The sequence below is a fragment of the Aythya marila genome, assembly GCF_965140915.1.
Source record: "Aythya marila genome assembly, chromosome: 17".
Taxonomy (NCBI): domain Eukaryota; kingdom Metazoa; phylum Chordata; class Aves; order Anseriformes; family Anatidae; genus Aythya; species Aythya marila.
Window position 1 is genome coordinate 5467069 of NC_139058.1, and position 21945 is coordinate 5489013.

The 21945-nt window shown below is 43.2% G+C and overlaps 1 protein-coding gene across 12 annotated transcripts in view; it reads right to left on the bottom strand.

The window, feature by feature from the left end:
* Positions 1 to 21945, bottom strand: part of MTMR3 (myotubularin related protein 3) — a 79222-nt gene that overhangs the window by 2652 nt on the left and 54625 nt on the right. For 7 of the 12 annotated variants that reach the window (XM_082774292.1, XM_082774282.1, XM_082774288.1 and 4 more), the window contains 11 exons: positions 18400 to 18605; positions 18056 to 18187; positions 15894 to 16005; positions 14585 to 14780; positions 12804 to 12989; positions 11281 to 11451; positions 9021 to 9166; positions 6914 to 8318; positions 4400 to 4510; positions 3788 to 3876; positions 2228 to 2254 (listed from right to left, as the gene is read on the bottom strand). In XM_082774292.1, coding sequence (XP_082630418.1) covers positions 2228 to 2254; positions 3788 to 3876; positions 4400 to 4510; positions 6914 to 8318; positions 9021 to 9166; positions 11281 to 11451; positions 12804 to 12989; positions 14585 to 14780; positions 15894 to 16005; positions 18056 to 18187; positions 18400 to 18605 — 2781 coding nt within the window. The remainder of the gene's footprint in view (positions 1 to 2227; positions 2255 to 3787; positions 3877 to 4399; positions 4511 to 6913; positions 8319 to 9020; positions 9167 to 11280; positions 11452 to 12803; positions 12990 to 14584; positions 14781 to 15893; positions 16006 to 18055; positions 18188 to 18399; positions 18606 to 21945) is intronic. The other 5 variants (XM_082774285.1, XM_082774283.1, XM_082774291.1 and 2 more) reach the window with 3 other exon arrangements.

Consider the following 21945-nt stretch of genomic DNA (forward strand, 5'->3'; position numbering starts at 1 on the left):
CCCCGGAGGCTGCAGTCGGTGCTCCCTAAGTACCAGAACACAAAGACTTCCCTCCCTCCAGAGCTTTAAGGTAGGGACAGCACAAAGGAACACAAAGCAAGCTACAGTAGAGAATTCCAGCTCGTTTACCATCTCTACAGGGACTGCTCTTTTGCACAGTGTCGTCCTGCATCAACCTGGAGGGAACTTAACCCTCCAGGAAACGGGGCTAAGCTATCTCCCATGGCCTGCAGGACACCTCGGAGCTGCTCAGTGCTGTCACCGCTACCTTGTGGGCACGTGGGTATAAGAGAGGGACAGCAAACAAAGAGCCCTCCTCCGTAAGGATGTGGGGGGTGTGGTGTTCTGGCCCCTGCTCACATCACTGATCCAGCTCTGCATTAAGGACATGCTGGATGCTGCAGTTCTGGAAGGAGGAAAAAGTCTCTGCTCCTTTACTCTTCTAAAAGCGCCTGCTGGTAAGTACCAGCATGGACACATTTCTTCCATTTCTTTCAAGTTCACTGCTGGAAGGTTTAAGCATGGAATAGATGAAAAAAAAATAAAACCAGTTTTGGTTGATGCAACCATCCCGCTGCCCCGACTGCGCAGTTCCTTTTGAGGTGCTCCCAGCAGTCCCCAACCTCTGCGTAAAGGAAACGGAGCCAACAAGGAGCATGCAAAGCCGCGGGGCGAGCAGCCAGGCACGCCATGCTCGGGGACAGTCACGCCACGGCAGGGTGAGCGGTCTCATTCTTGTCAGGTGTCAGCTGGTGGAGGCACGCGAGCGCATGCACCTCACAGGAGGCGGGGAGAAGATTTAAGACTCAAAAATAATTCCGTTCTTCTTGCAGCCCCCCTCCGAACCTGCTGCTGATCAAGCTAGCCCGAGGAGTGCTGCGGCGCCCTCTCCTCCAACCTCATCAGTTCTTATAAGGGGCTCAGAACAGCACCCCAAGGACCTAAGGGTGCAAGTTTACCTCCAAGCCTGATGCCCTTGTCATTAACTCTTTGGCATCAGGATTTTCTGCCATTATCTATTTGTGCTGGAAAAGATTTGTTGCTGCCAAGAGACTGACACAAAATTCTGCCTACACGCAGCAGCTTTGATTAATCCTTCATTGCCAAGAGACCAGATTCCCGGGTGCTGGTCAATGATGGGGAAAGAGGCAGCAGAGAAATCCCATTTCTCACTTCAACGGGCTAATTTTCTCAGCTCCGCACAGCAGCTCCTGGTCTCAAAGCTATAACCCCAGCGGTAGGACACTCACAATGGCTAGCCTTTCTGCAGTGGTTTTGAAGTCTTCTTAAGGACCCTGTTAGAAATGACTCTCAGAAAAAACAGCAGGAGTGAAAACAACTCCACGAGGTGTTACACAGAAACACCCTGTGGAAAAGCATCTCTGCTGCTCAAAGAACAATCACCCAGCAGAAACTTACTGCAGATGGACGAGGTCAGAAAACAACCAGAGGGATTAAAACAAATCTGGTTGTTGTAGCTCACCAGCTTCCTAACACATGCTTAGTTTTGTTGTTGTTTTGTCTCTCTGTAGAGTTCTATAACTGTTCTCACCCGAGCTTCAGAAAGCCCTGAACCACTCTCTGTGTCCCAGTGGCCTGCTGCCTTGCTTGAGAGATTAAGAGACATGTTAACAACACTGGAGAAGTGAACTTTCCCCTTTGAGGATGGCTGACTGTTAAAAATCATACCACCAATACCTTTTCTTACTAACTTATGGGTGTTCATCCAGCTTTTTCTGACCGTAGCTCTCTACCAGCCTTGCATTACCTGTTACTGCCACAGTACTTTCGGTCCTTCTAAAAACAGTGGCAATTTTTTTCTGTTGACACAGCTACGCTAGAACTGCTTGTAACATGTTGACCTCTCCCAAAATTAAGGCAAAAAGAGAAAGAATCAAAACCAAATGCATGATGGCTAAACTTGAAGGACAGCCTCTTCCCGGTTAGAACCAAAGCATTCTCTGTTACTCAAACACACGACCTACTGGTGGTGTTAGTGTAGTCCACATCACAGTTCAAGCTACCAAAAGCCAAGCCCTAAATGCCTTTCTGTGGAAAGAGAAGCCTGTTTGTATGAATCTAAACATCCAATAGGTTGTGCTAGCCGCCCACATTACTTCTAGTGATCTCTAGGCGAGTGAAAAATGGGGAATAGACCGAGTTAGTTTGGAGAAGTTACCAAGAAAATGCAGACAGACAACAGACAGAGGCTGTTGTAAATGCTCACCAGATTTGATCAACACGTTCAATGTCCCTGCAAGGAGGGGAGAAAGAGCTCAGAGGGGAACTAGCAAAAGAAGTAAATAGAGGCAATGAAAGAAGCTGGATAGTTTTATCGTGCTCAAGTTGAAAATGTGGTTTTCAACTTATTTTCAATCTCAAATAAGACGGAGAGCAGACTTAGACTGGGCTTTATGAAAGTGCACACTAAGAAAATACTTGGTTTTGTTGTTGGCTAGGGCGCCACTCCTCACTGGCCTCTACCACAAGCAATCAGAGCTTACACGGGCAGCCTGTTCAACCCAGGTCAGGCATTTGAAAGATGAAGGAGCAAAGACACCAAAGAGAAATCCACAACAAAACTCGAAGCCCTGATTATTAACTCCTCACGGTGTTTGGGGTGTTCAGTGTGTATACATTCAGGGCATACACATCCTCTAGGACTTCACCAGAGCCCAGGCCTAGGAAACTGAAATGTAGCTGCTAAATGTCAGTCGGACTAGGGAAGCAAGGAGGCAGGGTGACAATGACGAATGGTACACCTCACAACAGAGACCACTAGAAAAAGGACAAAGGAAAATGCCATTTCGACTCTTACAAAACCCTTCAGACGTGTATCACTGCATGCTTAATAATTACATTTTTCATCTGAAGCCGAAAGGCACATTTAATAGATTTGCACACACACAGTGAACATGAAACTTGAAATAAAAAATCAAACCCATTCAACTTCCAATTCATTCTTCCCTGGTTTATCTCTACAAGACTAAATGAAGCAAAATATAAAATGGATACAAGGTGCGTCCAATTATTTACTACTTCAAAAAGCAGCGAATCATCAAAATGAGATAACTGCCACTAATTTAAGTGACAGGTCTTGTAATGGTTTTCTCATGTCCAGGAATGGGGATTTATTTGAAATATAACTAAGACAGAATCTCAGATTTCTAAATTTAGAGTATGATCTAATCAAAAGGCCCCTACCCCCTGTTCTTCATTAAGCTCCTGCTGCCTGCATTATCTGTCATAGCCTCTGTTACTGAGATGTTTGGCAGAGAATAATCCAGAGAATTTTTATTTCGCATCTTTTCAGATTCTCTCACAAAAGTAATTTAATGAAAAGAATGGCTAGAGAAGGAAAGGAGCAGGTTTTCAACCAGTACTGGAAAAAAGATGCTATTTGCATATCTGCAGTACTGACTGCAAACACAAGCCAGTATTTTTTATTATTTACACCCACTTAAACTAAACAGCTAGCTGCCACCAAACCCAGGCTGAGGAAAAAGAGGCAGGATCTGTTTAGGCCAGGGTGTAGTCGATGCCGCATCTGCCTTTTTAAACATCTACTCTGAATGGACTGGGGCTAACAGGAGAAACTGCCCTGTTCTCCCAAAGCTCTCGGCTCCTGTGTACGCAGTCCTCCTGCTCAAGCTACTACCCTGAGGTCCATCCTCAACAAAGGAACTTCGTGTCAAAATAAAGCCCTGTCCTGGTGTAAAAGGAGAGGGGACAATCCAAGCCATGACCTCGCCCCCCCCCTTCCATCCTCTGCTGACGCACAGGTTACCTGCAGTGGTGCTTCCTGCTGGCCAGCCAGAAGGTGCTGTCACAGCCGTAGCAGTGCGCAGCGAGGTGGTCTGGAAGCCATCGTGTCACCTGGGAGAAAGAGGAGACAAATCTATCAGGGAGCGCACAGCTGATTAGAAACAAACACATCTCGTTTGAGCTCACGAGGTCAAAACAAAGCACGATGAGAGAGTGCTTGTTCTATTTTAAGAGTATAAATTCGGTGTTCTTAGTAGTGAAAGAAAGACAAAGACCTTCCCCTTGAGCACTGATACACCGAATTCCCCTCAGACAAACAGAAATGAGGTCAGGAAGTCCAGTTCCCTGGTTTCTCTGTGCTTTAGACGTATCCAGGCCAAGAACATTCACCACGCATGTGCCAGCGTAGGGCTCTGTGGGTTAGCCATCCCTTCCACAGCTTACCAACGAGCTCAAACACTGACAGCAGAGGGCTCATAGGCACAGGTACTGGTGTTTAGAGTACGAGACGAGTGAAATGTCAGGAGGATAGCTCACAAGAAGTGGCGTATGACCAAAGGCTGTAGGACAATTTGAACTACAAATATCCCATCCTACCGGAAGAATGAGCAATTTACAGGGATTTAGTCTGTACCTCTGTGTCCTGTTTATCCACCTGTTCCCAGCTGGCTTCAGAGAAAATCTCTGTGCTGCAGCGAGACAAGCAGTTCTGATCCAGATTGCTTTCCGAGTCGGGTATAGAAGTCTGTTGGCAAACAAACACAGCTGAACAGAGCCTTCCCGTATCCCTGCTTCCACACAAATAAAAACTGGACAGTCGTGGGGAGGAGTGGAAAGGGCACCTCCTGCTGAGGAGGAGCAGGCTACATCCACATTGGTAGGGTGAACCAGTCACCTGCCCTGTGACTGGTAAAGGCAGGCATCCTGCTCTGACCAGTCCTATATGCCACATGTTGAAGCAGTTTGCGCAGTGGTGAATCACAACAAAAAAGAGAGAAAAAAGAAGAAAACCCAACAGGTCAGCTTCTGACCCTCTGATGACAGGATGATGTGAGGCAGAATGGATTTAAAATCTGTTCTCCCCTCTTTTAGGACAATATTCTGGCAGCACTTTGGGTGAGTAACTAAAAAACCTGTGGCTCCCAATTCATAGTTCCATTTCCTTGCCAAGTCCGTTTCATTTTCAAAAGTAATACAAGTAATGCATATATCCCTGCAAAAGTTCTGGAAAATAAAAGCCAAATCATGCACAGGAAACTCAGAATTTGAGCCAGATATATTCCATGCATAGTTTTTGTGGGGAGTAATACTTCCTTAATACAGCCTGGCCTGGTAGTGTTGTAGTTTATCTGGCTTAAATAAATCTCTATCAGTCCTTAAAATATGTGAAAAAATAATGCAGAAATCTTATGTCCTTTTTGTGCCTGCCAAATGGGCACCTCAGGAGCTGCAGAAGAAAAGCCCTGTTACTCCCACGCTGAGGCAAACAGAGAAGGTAGAGATCAGATTCTTAAAAATAGTGAATTTTCCAGGGGACATCCCAGCCCTACCCTGCAGGTCGTGAATGCCCTTACAAAATGGGAGGGTAGTAAATTAAGCCAAAGCATCAAATTCCTCCAAGGACTCCAAGCTTTTGCCAGAAGAAGCCACACCCAATGTAAATGAGACTCGGCTGACGTGGATGCCCCAAAAGAGCATTAGTGCTGTTATCTCTGTGAATAGCCAAGATGGCCCGGAGGATTTTTCTCAACAAACGTACCTGGGACTATTCAGCACCTCTGCCACTCCTACACAATATTAAATTAAACAAGCAAAAGTTGGAAATCACTTTATATTTTTATATATACATATATGCACTTTTTTCAGCTCTGTAGGTATTTAAAGCACATTAAATGTGCACGTAGGAAATTTTTGTATGTCAACCTCAGGAGCTAGAGGCCAACACTGCCTACCATGCAGACACATGGGAAGATGCACACTCAAAAACTCTCCTCTGTCTCCTCACCTTGCCCTTCATGTCCTTTCCTTCTCCCGTGCCTAGCTGCTTCCTCAGGTAGCTCTCCCCTCTTCTCCTCCTGTAGTTAAGTAATAACACTGGCCCTTTTGCAGCAATGCACAGAACTGCTCTGTGCTGAAAGGCCTGAAGAGGACGAGAGGCTCTTTTGCTTGTTCTCTGAATCAGTGTTACATCCAACTGTATGCGGCCAGTGACTCTGTGTCCTTGGAAGTTTTGCTATTTATTAGTCAAAAGATGAGAAACTAGAAAAAAACTGGTAGGGGAGAAGTACCTAGGGCAACTTAAAAATCCAGTCCAACATAAACAGTGATGTAAAAAAACATGCTGGTTCTTGTGATCTTGTACTCAAGTTACACTTATTTCTGATTTTTAAATTTCCTTTGCAGCTACAACTACGCAGATCATTTGAGCATGCTACAAAGAGCATGTTGGATTTGAGTCACGCCTCAGATTTATTCTCTATTTTGTTAATTTTAAACACTCCCAAGTAAAATTACAAACATAGTCCAGAGGCTCTCTTAAAATTCTCAGTTTGTTAAGAAAAATCTCTTGCTGACATATGGCTGTCACAAACGCTCTTCGTTTATTCTGGCTTACAAGCCTTGAGCAGGCCATCCATCTGAAAAGGGGATGCCCTGAAATTCATGGTTTGGAGCTAACAACGCAGGCACTGCTGCCTCCTTCCTACCCTAAGCTGCAGAGCACCCAGAGATCGGTCCCGCATTCCTGTCCCAGTAAATGACATTCACATCCTCAGAAGAGTGTCCTTCCCATGTGTGAAAATAAAAGGAAGACAAGTAGTGTTGTGGAATAAGGCTAATGCAGGTATCTTAAGTGTGTCTAGTTTTGTGCAAGCATGCTGCAAAACACGCTTCTGGAAATGAACCTCTGCTATATCCATGGTTGAACTGAAATACAGTGAAAATATCAGTCAGCAGTAGCGCTGCTTGCCAAGTACTCCAACCAGTTGTTTGCCCCTTTCCAGAATGACCTTGACAGGTTTCTACAACTCTGTACGGCCAAAAAATCACTGCCTGACCAAGGAGCCCTGAGCTGACAATATGGTGAGATCCAGAACTTGACCGACTAGCCCACTGTTTCCAGCAGTGGCCCAGTTACCACCTCACTTACCACTTCGTCTCCATAATCACCATTGAGACGCAGGGAGCTGTTCAGGAACTGGCTCTCCAAGCGGCTTTTCAACTCTTGCACCTGCTTCTTCAAGGTCTCCACTTCTTGCTGATGCCCGGTTTCTATCTGGCGCAGGCGCTGCTGGATAACATCGCTGTAGACGGGCATCCCATCATCGTCCAGGTGACTTCTGGCGGGTTGGTCTGGGCTGCTGGCTGCCTGCTGCTTCCCCAGATGGCTAAACATCCATTTTTGGTGCAAGTTCCGCAAGTGAAACTGCGCGGAACTACAGCTAGCTGCGGAGACCTGCCGACTCAGAGAGGCCTTGATCCTGCCGTCCTCCCCGTTCACGCAATGCCCGTTTGTCGCGTGGTATTTCTGCATGATGCTAAACCCCACGGGCTTCTCCGTCATCTTGTTCTCGGGCTCCAGCTCTCCGTTACAGACAATCTCATCTTTACATTCAGCTAAAGGCAAGGCACAAGGGGAAGGCATCGGGAGGTGTGTGCTGCTGCTACCAGAAGTCCTATGTGCTTTTGTGCCCAGTTTTTGAAGCTCTATCATGCTTTCCCCCTCTGGCCTGTTCTCAATAGTTCGCGAGAGTTCGTCAGCACTGTTGTCGATCGGGTGAGGTCTGTGGCACGGACCCTTAGCAATCAGCTCCTGCTTGGCTTCACTCTCTGTTAAGGTTTCCGTAGAGCTTTCGATGTTGGATGTTCTTGCCTCAGGTGGGATTGTAAGAGGTAACGGAAGGCTGGCCTGCGATGTGCTGTACGGGCTCTCTGCTTCTCCTTCAAGCTTGCTAACACCTTCCTCCGCATTCTTCTGAGTGTCTCTGTTTACAGAACCCTCCAAAGGAACAGTCGGCAGTCCTTTCACCTGAGGTAACTTCTGGATAGTGTTACTGAGATCAGTCTGTTCATCCTGGTGTCCTCTAAGCTCAGAAGCACCTTGTGAAACTGGATGTGGATTGTTCGTGACAATACCTCTATCCACCTCCGTCTTTTCACAGAGGTCACTGACATACCCATGCAGATTTTCAGTCCTCTTCTCCTTCTCCAGGGCAACCTCATCCGCTTTACCTGCTGGCTCTAGGCTGCCCCTTGAGTGCTCCTCCAGACCAACGTCATCTTTAGTGGCCTCTTGCAAAATGTTCTCCATCTGTCCCTCCGCCACACCGGCTGCAACAGAAAGCTCTGCTCCAACCAGAGCCCTGCCTTGCTTACTCAGGCTGTCTCCATCAAATGGATCGTCCCCAGGGTTCCCGAGGCTGCTCAGCTCCAGAGACCGGCGGTGCTCTTGCCACTTCTCGTTTAGGCTGGGGTCGCTACTGCGTCGATTGGTTGTAGGCACGCTGCTATCACAGGCTGTCGTCAGATTGTCAAATGATCTTGTCTTTGGTAACCTATAAAAGTACAAATAATCAGAATCCAATCTCAGGGATTTTTTTTTGTTTCGCTTTTTAAAATTTTTATGTTCAGCTACTATGGTTTAAAAACTCCCCCCACAATTAGGACAGTAACAATCTGCTAATTAATGGACTTCTGCGAAGTATTATTTAGGAGCACATTTTGACCATCTGTAGTGAAAAGTTGCTTCAGTACTTTTTTTTTTGTTTGCCATCAGGAAAATATGTGGAATCAGACTTCAAACATTCCCACAACAGTCCCTTTACCACAAAGCACAAATGCTTACAGGCTTGTCACACCTCCTAATTAACATGTGTTCAGAATCATTTTACAAAAAAAAAAAAAAAAAAGCAAAGAAAGTTATGCAACACAGAAAAAGAACTGAAATTCAAGATAGCCAAATAAAAGCTCATATCCCACAAGGATATGAGGAATCTCACAAAGCTATGCAATACCCAGGGCTTAATTCTACTTGCTAATCTTTTTTCTGATTCAATCTATTTGTTATGCTATGACCTCTGAAACTTAATAGCTTTCAAAACAAACAAGGAAAGACTGCTTTTGGTCAGTCAAACAGCCCCAAAAAGAAGCCTGTGAAAAATACTTCCCTCCCACAACAAGTATTCTCCTCTTTATATCCCACAATATTCTCTGTTGATCTTACTTTACAGGATGGGATTTCTGGGCTCTAGGCTCACCTGCCCAGAGGCTGATCTTCAGGGCTAGAGCCTGGAACAGGGTATGGGGCACAGGTGTCATCAGCAGGTGTGGAGGGGGAAGAGCACGGCAGGTAAACAGCACTCCAGAGCATTAAATTACGCACATGGCACACTGGATACAGCACCTGAGAGAGGAAAACACACACAGCGTTCAGAAACTGCAACCGTTTGCTCCCAAGGTGCAAAAAGATGCTCACATCTGATTGGGGCACTCCTGGTTTGCTATTCAGGTTTGCAGCTGGGAGGCTTTGTTAGACCTCTACACCTCTCTAAAGGCCAAGGAGCAGCTATGGCATTTCTATCAGCTGCACTTGGATATACAATTATCTTCTCTTTCAGAGGTGGAGGCTGAGGCATAACAACGCCGGCTTTCAACTTCTCATGAATGAATTACTGCAATGTGCTCTGTGTGAATCTACACCTTAATAATGCCTTTGAGCAATTTAAACTGCTGAAGAATTCGGTGGCCCGTTGTTAGTGCGGAGATTTCCTCGTACTCTGTGTTACAGTGTGCCGTGTGAGAGCTGAACTCATAACCTCCTTCTGCAGGCTCCAATTCATCAAAGCTAACCCTGCCTTTAATGGAAGCACTCACACGTGAAAAAATAAGTACATGCAGAAATACTTTTGCTGAACAGGCAGCTTGTTCTTAAAAGGGATTCCTTGACTGTGGAAGATGCTTTTTGTTTCAATTTAAGAACACCTTGAATCTCTCTAACAGTTCCAGTGTTTTCCCAGGCAACTCTCTCTTGGAAAAGCAGAAACAAGTGAATTAGAGGGAGGGATGTGGTGTGGCTTGGTTTGGTGGATGCTGCTCTTAAATGATTGTGGTTTTAAAACAGGTGTGGCTACATCAGTGAGGCACCCACTAAACACTGAAGAAAAAAAACAGGAAGAAATGAATACAAGATAGGAAATTACCAAAACTTCTATGGACAGACAAATTATCCTAATTAGCTTAGTATTCCAGTGTACTATTTACTGAGAACACAGGCCAAATCACAAGACTACACCTGTACTGTAGGGTACAGCATGTAAAGGCAGCCCAGGGACAGAACAACTGCCTGGCTGCACTGCCTGTTTTAAGCTGAGCTTCTCCTGGGTAAACTTGCTGGTATTTTCTGGGAAAACAGATGCCCCCATAGCTCTAAACATCCTCACAAGCCGTATTTATCTGCAGTGTCTCATGCTTTTGGCTATCACATCCACATCCACTCTTGTAATGACAATGTCAGGCTGGAAAGTCTTGAAGGGCTCTCTTTGCTGCTGCCTGTCACAATGACAAATGGGATCTGCGCCGGCTGAGCACTGGCTGCAAGTACGGTGTCTACGGGAGACAGACAGTGACAGAGGGCTGATGTGAATATTAAATTTAGCTTTTTATAACAAATGTAGACAAACTCTTTCCTGCTAAGCCAAGCCTTCATCTTCTTCTGAGGAACAATTAAAAACCACGTCTATCATATGCAAAAACATTGCGTAGTCCTTACAGTTAGGTTTATGGTATCTGATACTTTTAAAAACAAAAAGCGTTTAAATATTTATAAAAGTCTTTGCCATCTAGTCATGGTGACCTTTGATGATTGACTGTTTGTTTACACTCCATGCCTACCATATTGCATCTCCGTCTAAATCCCTTACAAGCCCCTTCATCAAATACACAAAAAAAGGTAACTGCAAGCCCTTTCCTGGAAGCTTCAGTGAGCTATTACTATGGATAAGCCAAACTCAAAATGTGAAAGTATTAAGAGAAACACAGATATGGTAAATAATCCTAGTTACTTTTTCTGTTTAGATTTAGGTTTAATACAGAAAAAGTGCCTAGGTCTGTACGCAATTTTATGGCACTCCTCTGACATAGCTTAGCTGTCTAGAAAGGTCTATTTGTCAAACACAGAAATGTTTTCTGTTACCAAAAAAAAGGCAAAATATTTAGTTACAGAATATGTGTCTCCAGCATAGAGACATTTCTGAGGTTGCATTTGACATTCCTCAAATATCAGCAGACCTAACACAAGACTTGAAACACAAGACTGAACAGAGCGTCCAGTTGTAAATATCAAGGAGGAGAGCTGAGGCATTTCCAGAAATGTGTACCATCTCTACGCTGCCAGTGAACCCACAGGATGTCCCACTGCTACAGCTTGGATATCTCCTTAAGGCACACACTTCTGAAAACATCATACTTGCAAGCCCTTTGAGGGACTGTCCCATGTGGTAGGGATTAAAGGATACATACAGATTCAGACTGGGAGGAGTAGAGCAGGTTTTTGAAGGCTTTGTTTGCTGCCCGCAGCAAAGACCAGACAGAACAGGTCCGTTCCTGAGTGTGTTTTTCTCCTCTCTCTTTCGCATTGTTGCACAGGAATGTACCAAAGAGGCAAGAGTAGGTGTGCTGCACCAATTTGACCTGCAGAGACCAATACAAATACAGTCACATGGCAGAAGATATCATGCTTAATGCTTAAGAAGCAAGAAATGTTTCCTTTGCAGGGCAATACACCCCTTCCCAAAGACTGACATACAAATATACCTGAAATTTTCTGCATGTCTCCTTATAAATTAATTGCAAAAGGATTCAAGCACAGAGGCACCTTTTAAAATCATAGCTAAAAAGTCAAGGAAAAAGTATACAGAATAAAGACAGAATACTTGTTCATACTCAAGTTTAAAAGTCTTGCCAGTTCAAACCTCACAGACCAGGAGGACAGGCAAGGAATCCCAATACCTCTGTTATAAAACACTAATGCAGCAGGCAAAGAACGGCAGGGAAAAGTGTTAATTTCTGTGTCGGTATAAACGCACACAGCACACACATCTGGATCATTAGTCGCTCTATTCTGTGGTCTGACCAAACAGCTTGACATGACCCTGATAGTCCCAGTAGTCCCCAAGACTGTGCACTAACAGCTAGGGGTTTTGCTTGAAGGTGGCAAGACCACCATGGGTATGTTCACACGTAGCTCCTGCAGATTAGCAGCGAGCTCTGAAGCCAGTTACAAGCTTACATATCTTATTTCACAACTGAGCTAAGCTAGAACTGGACATAAACTCTGTTACATGGCTGAGCTGGCAAGTGGTAATGCAAGGCGGCTACAATCACAGGAACGTGCTTTAAATCTCTCAGTGGATCAGACACTCCATAAAAGCTTTCAGTCTTCAGATTACTGGTTCTGCAGTCAGGGACTGCCACTTTCCCACAAACCTGCTTTCTGGCCTTGAAAACTGATTTTGACAGTCCGAGGCCAATTTCTAATAGGAGAGCTGTCCAATTCCAAAGAAAATAAACTCAGCTAAAAACATTTTCAGCTCAGAAACACAAAAGCCAAATGGAAAGGTAAAACAGGGGTGTTTTCAGAGGAGTTGCCTTCAACTGAAAATGGGATCAAACTAGGGGGAAGTTTATATCACCAGTAAACATTCCTTTTTTTCTTTTTAATGTTGTGTGGATGCATTATAATGAACTTATTTCAGCACCTCCTAGGTGAAACTATTAAATTAGTATTTATTTATTTAAAGTTTTAAAGAAATCCTGAAGGGTCCTACTTCTGTTTTAAGAGTGAACAGATGTCAAGCTCCAGGAAACATACAAGGGCTTTTGTCTGTTGTATCAGGGCAGTTTTCCCACTTCCTTTATCAGGCTGCAGCATATCACAGATAGATGGGAAAATCAGAAACCCCTCAGGGCTATTTAGTTTGTTAGTACTGGGTACTGGTTTAGAAGCAGTCTATAAAACAGCAATCTCTCAAGCCACAACTCACAAGGAATGCTTCGTTAAACTCGAAAGAGCAAGGGAACTGCCTCTGGAGCTGATGGACGCAGTCCAGCCACTGTAAAAACACTGGGCAGCGCTCATTTAGGTCATCCGAATTCTCACCATGGCCACAGCGATCTGCAAACTTGTGGCCAAAATCCAGCCACTCCGTCTCCACTAGCACCTGGAAACCCTGCAGAAATGAAAGAAAAGATGAAAAGTTCCTCTTTTTCTTTGGTTCAATTTTCTAAGACAATCCAAGATCCATGGGAATCATTGCTGGGTCCTCACTCCCTCCGACCCCCCCTCAGCATTAGCCCCATCACTTCTTTTCTGCTTTACCCAATGCCTCTGCACCCTGAAATGCTGCACAATGAATTCAGGACAGGATTTAATTCCCAAGTTTACACAAACAAGAAAGGCAATAAGGCAGGTTGTTAAGTCCTCAGTGACTGGCAAGGGAGGAGACCTGGCAATGAGCCCCTGCCTGGCCAAGACAGGGCAAGTAGGAACTTCACCTTGATCAAAACGTGGATTATGGCTATCACCATTCAGATAGGAGAGGAAACCTTCAAGTTCTCATTTGAAAACAATAGACAGATCTTTTTGTCAAAAAGAAAACAGTTCATCCATGACAGGACATCCACACCCCCAGAAATTGCTTTGCTTGTGTGTGTAGCAGATGTAGCACAGCCACAAGTTTGATAAAGGTCAAGTTGCATGATTTCTCATGCAAACTAAAAGGGCAAAGCACATTTCAAAACTAGCGTCTAGCTGAGCACCTGGATGTGACACCTAGTCTTACAGGACCTAAACCCTACCACATGTTAGGAAGGTCTTGCTTCTTAGTGGAAAGAAAAATTGTGGAGCATGTTTATTGAGGCAATGTTTGTAACTTAAAGAAGAGCTGATAGCTGTAAAGCCTGAAATGTGACAATGAAGACTCATTTTTCTAAACATTTCTGATCCTTGTGTAGACAGCTACAGTATATGGCTTCCTCTGATGCAGTAGGGACAAGGAAGGCAGGCAAAAGACATGTATAGAGGAACCCTGCACTTTGAACAGGAACAACAACACTGAGTAGGAACTATGAGGAGGTTCTGTGCTGACGACAGAGCAGTGTGTTTCAACCTGATAAACACCGACTTCCAAAACCACTGTGAAAAAGGATCTGAGGAAGACTCCACAGTTTCCTTCAAAAGGCATTGCTAGAGTTTAAACTGCTGGTACTTATGTGTCTGAGGTTTTGAGCAGCAGTTTTTAGCACAGTGTTCAGACACACGCTTCTGTTCTAGACAACAAAGACATTTTGCGTGTGGGCTGGTAGATGGAACCCAGCCATCACATATCCCACAACGCTGAAAAGTGATAGAAAAAAAAAACAGGCTGAAAAATCAACCGAATTATACCTAAGCAATGAAGGACAATGAAAAAATGAAACTGGAAAAATATGCAGCTGAGAAATCTAGAGAAGAGAAAAGCTTTGTATTGGTAGTTGATTGAGAAATTGCAATGGTGCCAGAAGCATTCTGTATTATACATCCCTACACTAAATACAGAGAAACATAGGCAACGACTTGGCAGTTATTGGAAAAGGGAAAAATATAATTTGCTCTTGAATTACAGACTCTATTTACAAGTATATGTAACTGTATCTACAGACTACTGTTAACTCCTGCTAGCTTTGGTACTTCTTCTAGTGGAAAAACCCGTAATTATTTTTTTATAGATTGGAAAAGAACCCAAATTCGATAACCACCTCATGCATTAACCGATGGTTTACAAACCTCTGTGGTCCTGTAATATGGATCTAGCAGCAGTTTGGCCAGCGCCACTATCTGGGGGGTTCGGTCCCAGCCATCCGAGCAGTGCACCAAGACAGGTCGCTGGTCTCGGTCCACAGCATGAACCACGAGTAGCGCAGACTTCAGAAGCACAGACAAGTGCTGCAGCCACTTGGTACTTTCCAGAGCTGATAACCAACTAGAGGAAAAGAAACGAGGACAACTGTTGTTCTTTTAAAATGCTTCCAGGTTTGAATCTCTGAATCCATCAAATCAAAGCATGATTCAATTTGTAGTTTAATAAGCTGTGAATGTCATTCTTGAATATTTTTCATTTATATCTATGTTTTCCTGGATTTGTAAGAAACAAAGCTGTGCAGCCTACCTGAGGAAAAGCCAGTCTGTGGCATATGGCTTGCTGCACACAACTTGCAGGAAGAAACACTTGCCCAGCACAACACATCCCCAACCAGAGCCAGCACAAGCGCTGCTGCTAACCACTACTTTCAGCAGCCTCTACTGACTCCATTCTTTGGAGCTGAGGATGCAATTACCCTGACTTCTGGTATCAGTGGCAGATCTTGGGACTCTGCCATATCCCCAGGCCAACTCTGTGCTGCAAGGAAAGTTTGGAACCTGAGGTGCCGTTGATATCACCCACATCTCAACTATTGCCAGGCTTTCCAAGGTGTGCAGTAGGTATCTAAAGAAGCAGAGCAGCATGAAGGTTTTCAGATTCAGCTCAGTAAGGGTGGCCATTTGGGTGACAATCAGCAACAAAATCAAAGCAGAGAGACCTGATAGAAGAAACAGGACTGGTGGAACTATGGTGACCTAATGAAGACCCAACCTCAGAGGCTCCTGAGGTGGTGGGCCAACTAGAGGCTAATTACCCCATAGCACCAGAGGGTTATGTTCCCTGAAAGGATGCTATAAATGCATGAAATACATGGAACACCACTAGAATTGTTTTGAAGGAGAGCCAGGCTGCAAAGATTAAAGATTTGGGAATAGCAGGTTAGACTAAGTGCTAGCACTCAGAAGCACACATGAAAGTAGTAACATTCTGGGATCAAAATTCAGGGCTGAATTATAATCCCAGATCTCATTTTCTAAATTCTCTTCAGTGACAATAATCCAGCAACTTCCTTTAGCTCAAATTCCATGGAAATGAAAAATACAGATTAGCATTTTTACACTGGAAAGTCAATAAGGGAAAAACAACACTGCATTTCAGTTTACAAAACAGCAGCAAAGGAATGTGGTTATAGAAAGATGTAAGAAATGCCAAAAACACCGAACATCCACTTACTTTCCTGGATCTGGCATTTGTGTGCAGAGCAAACGCAGGGACTGAAAGCTCTTCCGGATAGAATGAATGTTTGCCATTCCCATGAACACTACTTCACAGTTTGGATAATACTCTGTAGGGAAGTATCAATAAAGAGGGAAGAAACTGAAAACTGCACTTAGCTTAATTTCTAAAAGAAGCTTTTTCATAAAAACAAACCTCTGGTGCTGTGGACAGATGAAACAATCTGTTTACAAATATTCTATAAAGAAAAACTAGCGCTTGGACTTCAGCAGGTATTCCAGGCATTACAGCAAAACATGCAAAAGAGGAAACAGCAAAATGTTTCTGTATTTGTTTTCAGTGTTTTGCTTCACATTACAAAAAGCAGAGTACAAACCTATGGGAAGAGTGATATTGCTGTGCTAGGGGTTACAGAATGTTCTTCAAGAGACTGAGAAATTTAGTAAGAGACTAAGAAGCATAAAAATATTTAACTGGTAATTTATGGATGCTCTGTAATTTGGTAAACTAATTTATATTTTTATAAAAGTTATATTTTCACTTTAACTATTCCAAAAAGCTGCTTTATTTTGAGATTTTCTATAATGAGGAACAAGCAATACATGAGAAATGCTCAAAGGAAAACAGAAGATAAATGGAATTACTGAGTTTTCCTTCAGACATTGCCATGACATGTACTCAAGCAATTTGGCTATGCTGGGGAAGCAGTTTCAGTACAGACAGTGGCCACTAGTTAGAGGGAGCACCCAAGAAGCTGCAGAAAAATACTAACTAGTCACTCCTAGACCTAGCTTTGTTCTGTATCAGTGCTTCTTTGCACAAAAATGATGGCATGATAGCAATAAAATGACCTTTCCTACAACAGAAATAAAGTCAGGAGTTAGAATGTTGGATATTAAGTGCTTGTAAAAGAAAATCCAGTATTCTTTTAAAATACATTATCTGTTTTAAGAAATCATTTGATTTCTTAAAATCATTTAAGAATCATTTGATTTCTTAAATGCCCAACAAATTCTGCCCAAACTAGAAACATCCTGTAAGGTATATAGGTAACTCCAGTCCAAAGTGACTGACAGTATCAGAATATCTAAGTATTTTTTGTCTTTTTTACTGAATTATATTTTACATAAACACAACGTAACTGAGATTGTTTTCTATACTGAGAGAAGCAAACTTGGCAATACCTGGAGAAAATGTAGCAGCAAAAAGGATGTACTTAATGCAAGTCAAATTTATTGAAGGTGACACTTAAGCTGTTTGGAAATTTTCTACAGAGTTCAAGAATCAATATGTATGAAAAAAAAATTAAACTTCTTGTATACCTCACTTTTCTGTTTTGAAATTTTACTGTGATGATGATGAGTTATTTAGTCATTGTGAGGTGTTAAATGGAAAATTCATCTCTTCCTTCTGGTGGCTATTTATCAAAGTGAAGCAATTGCAGTAAAGAGCAAAACAGGAATATGTGGCTGAAATAGATTTTGTTATCTTATTGACAATTTTTCTGTCTTGTATTCTTTTCAGATTCTCCAGCTATGGAATTTTAACAGGTTGTATTCATATTCAACAGTGACCATAAAATAATATCTTGTTTATATCATCAACAATTTACATGTGCCAAAAAACAAAAGGAAGTGATAAATGTGAATATATTACAAATGCAAGATGAATCAGGACTTCAGTTGCTTTGGGTTATAGTATAAATGCTGAAAAATGTTTCAGCTTTACAACAATTGCTGAAAATTTGTCTTCTGCATAACCGTTCTAGACTATGACTGTCCTTCACAGCTAAGGGACAGCTTTAAAAGTTTGTTCAGGTTTTTCAGACATTAGCATATTGGATCTGTTTGTCTCACTCCAGTTTGTATATTTGACTCAGCAAGAGAAAGATAATCAATACACTCCACACGGTTCACCATATACTGAACAACGTTGCCAGCTGGTTTATGCTCTGAGAAACAAACTCAAAGGAACAGATAACCCTGTTCTTCTGAAGGGCTGTGAGATAGCTGCAAGGGTCCAGAACTTTCATATAGATGAATAGCAATTGCATCTACGCAGTCTGCTGAATACACAGTACCGGAGTATATCAGCGTAATTATATTTGAGCAAATCTTTTTGATTAAATTAGTATAAAAATGAGAAGAAACACTGCTTACCTGGGCACTCACAGCCTCCACCTTTGGCTCTGTTTGCCACAGCTGCTGCGTAGGATCGTGCATCTAAGATCAAAAGCTTCTGAGGCTGTATTGCCAAACTCTCTGCTCCTGAAGCATTAGAGATGGAGGAATCTGGGGAAGAGAACATGCAACTGAAGGGATACTTCTGACATCACTTACAACAATGATACACCCAAGCCCCACAGCGTAAATGCAACATGCACGCAGAAATCAGAGAACACCTCATTAAACAAAAGGGACTGAATCTGTTACAGTACATAGAGGCGATTAAGCTTTTTCCAAAAGCTCTGCCTTTTACAGAAAAAAATCTGTGACAAACTTACCAAATTCCACATCAGAGAGGTCTCCTCCATTGGAGAAATCTCTGGAACAATTTCCATTCATTAGTTTGTTACTGTTGGACCTCGAATCTGAGGCACAGGCTTTGGCTACCGACTGGACAAGGTGCTCGTCATCTGCATTCCTCCAGCCCCACCAACTGACCTCGGGTTGTCCACAGCGGGAAATAACTGCTCCATTGCTCTGGTGCCTGAAAAGGTAAATACAAAAAGAACTGCAGTGCATAACTTGAAAGATCAGGATGGAAAACACAGAGGGTGTGAGAAATTAAATGTTTCGCTCCAGTACTTTAATTCTACAGTTCAGCAGCTATCCCCAGCCTGTGATTCAGCAGCAATGCATGCCACGCGCTTCCCTCCAGGACACTGGCTGTCACTGAAAGGGAAAAGCCAAAGCTGAGGTCAGTAAGAGAGAACAGAGCATCTTCACGCTTACCAAGGCAGCCTGTCGACCTGTAAAAGCTGGGGAGCATTTCAGCACAGCAGATGCTGTAAAGGAGTGTTCAACACCTGCTGGCTAAGTCAGGGCTGCTGCTGTGGTACAGCAGGCTAAATGCAAAAGGACAGTTAAACCCATGCTAATTTTAAAGCCAGAAGAAAGGAGTAAAAACACAGATTCACTTTTTGATGAGCTTGTTTTGAAATTGAACCGTACCATTAATTAAATCTGTGAGGAATGTCACCATGATTTTGGTACAAAATACTAGCAGAATTTGGCAAGCCTTCTGTCTGCTGATGTGTAACGCTAAGTCAGAACCTTGCCCTTGTACACTGAGAGCATCCCTTGCCAAGTATCACCTGTGAATGCTGGAAGGTGGTCCTTCAACACTTGGCAGAACCTTATCTAGAAGGTACTGTATTTTAGGCATTACTTCACTAGCTTAAAAGAAAAGAGCCAGTTTCTCAGGATGCTGAACATCTGCAGTTTAACTCATTCTGAATTTTCCTATTAGTGCCTGTTGGAAAGGAATGGTCTTCTATCCTCACCAGCGGGGAAAAAAGCTGAATATTTTTGAAAAAAAATTCCCAAATATAATTGGGGAAAAAAATAAATACCACAGCCTTTCCTTGAAACAACAGAAGAGTATCCAACCACTGCAAAGATGCTCTGAAAAAACAGATTAAGAAACTCATCCCTATAATCTCTTATTTTGAAAAAGAATACTGAAGCCTTGTCACTTAATTCTCATGTACTGCCTCCATGCTGACCCATCGCACTGCTGCAGAACACAATTCCCTGTTCACCAAAGTGCTTGCAACATTCTCTTTGACCTTCCCCAGCAACACCTTGAATCCAGAGGACCGCAGGCATGGCAAGAAAGGGAGCCCAGCCGTCAGCATGAGGAGCTGTAGGTGGAGAGGCAAAGGAAACGCAGGGACACGACTTCTCTCAGGCTGCTTGATGAGTCTGTGGTGCTGAGGAGCGGGACACCAAGAAAGTTCTGCTCCCTGCCTCACATCCCATCTGAATTTTTCTACTGCTCATCCCCACACTGTTATTTTCTGTCCAACCAACCCGCAGACACACAGCTTTATACAAAGGTGCCTTTAGGCAGTGCCACCCTTGCTCAGGAACCCCTCAGAAACACAACCTCCACATTCATAAAAGTACGTGCCAACTGCCGTTCCTAAACGTTACTCTGTAGGAAAGGAAAATATTTTCAAGTTTTATTCCAGATTGCAGGCAGGATGATTGTTCCAGCCTAACGTCAACCAGGAGTTGTTTAATTGCATTGACAGTAAGGGTGAGCTGAACCTTTCAGCAAATTTAAACATTGACTTTGACAGTCCTGACCTCGAAGAAGGCGCAAACCTCTAAGTCTTACTTTTTTCTCTCACCACCCCAGTAAATGTTTGTGGCAGTGTCAGAAATTGGTTTAGAATTTGCTGCCAGCGCTGTCAGACCCTGTCGTGTGCTTGGCAGAGCCACCTCTGCGGTGTCACTTCGGTGGCAGCTGCCTCCAGCTGTTCATCCAAAAGCAGTACTAACAGCAGGTTAAGGCTTGCTGCTGCAAAAACTCAGAAATATAAAATATTTCCTGATAGTGTATTTTAAGTGTTTTTCATAGCTCTTTTGTAATGGTTTCATATACAGTTCCTTCACTGAAAGGAAGCAGCTGACACGCTGCATTAACCGAACCGAAGGCAAAGCGATCTGAATGCCACGGCATTTACAAGAGGTGCCAGCCAACTCCACGCAAAGGAAAATGTGTTGGTTGGAATGAATTGCCTCCCAGAGGCTGCTCCATTGATACAAAATTAGTTCAGTAAAATATACGTGTCAATCACTGAAAGGCCACCCAGTTCCCTGCTATGCTGGCACAAACAACAAAGAAAACAAACCATCATTGTACCTGTAACACATCTATTCTGAACACCTCGATAAGCTCATTTACTTTCCCATATGTTCTCCCAGATTTCATTGCTGCCTACCTGCAGAATCATTTTCACGGCTTCATACACAGTTACATTTTCATCTCCAGGTTCTTGCCTCCCATTTATACCATGATTAATAACGAATCACTAGAGAGAGGTCGAGTTCATTGATAGCTGTGCAGCCTGAATACGCCTAAGCAGATATCAAACAAATCTATTTACGGTAATGTTGGAGGTCTGACGAATCACACTCATCCCAACTGAACTGGCCTTGGGAACAAAAAATAGCAAATAGTTTAAGTGCAATTCTGACGTCCCTAGAGATGGATCTGAGCATAAGATGGTGTCATTCGCATTTCAGTAACTATAAAAAAAGAATAAAAAGAAAATTTAACTGAACTCTGCAAACTTCCTAACCCTCTAGAGGCAAAACAACATGAAGCCTCTAGATAGTAAACTAGAGAGTAAATCACTCATTGAATAACTACAAAGCTCATCATTACAAAGCATTGTAACTGTACGATGTGCAGTACACTGCAGCATACGCTCAATCTCTCTGTTAAGCAATCCCTCGAGTACAATAAATCCTCTAAGTCCTTACAACTACAAGACAGGGAACAGTAATAAAGGTTTGCACAGCTCCCTGCATAGCATTACTTAACTACTAGTACTTGCAACCCAAAAAATTATTGCTGCAGTCCATTCTAATATAATTCAGCAAGTACGGTACGCAGCAAATTTCTGTTTACCCTTGCTTTCTGTGCTGGCAGAAATGCTGCCTGGATGGGTAATAACCTGCAGTGTGAGAGAGCAAAAAGCATCCTCAACACTGTTCATTTTTAAGTAGGTTCTCATGAGTTTAGGAAAACGTTTATATAATGCAGATGAAGCTCTCTGTGCAGTCTTTCCTCTGAATTCCAGAAGGCTTCTCCCTAACACTGATTTTCTGGGACTAAAACGTGATCTACAAAAACTACCTTACAGGCCAGGTTCATCTGCCTAAATATGTGCCTAGGTTTTCAAAAATGGTAAGCACTGAGGAAAGCTGCAGAAGATGGGTGTCAGATTTTTCTGGGAACTTTATCACAAAACAGGAGCAGCAGTCCTAGGAGGACAGGACAATACTCCTGTAAATTCAAAAATTCAATATTTTTG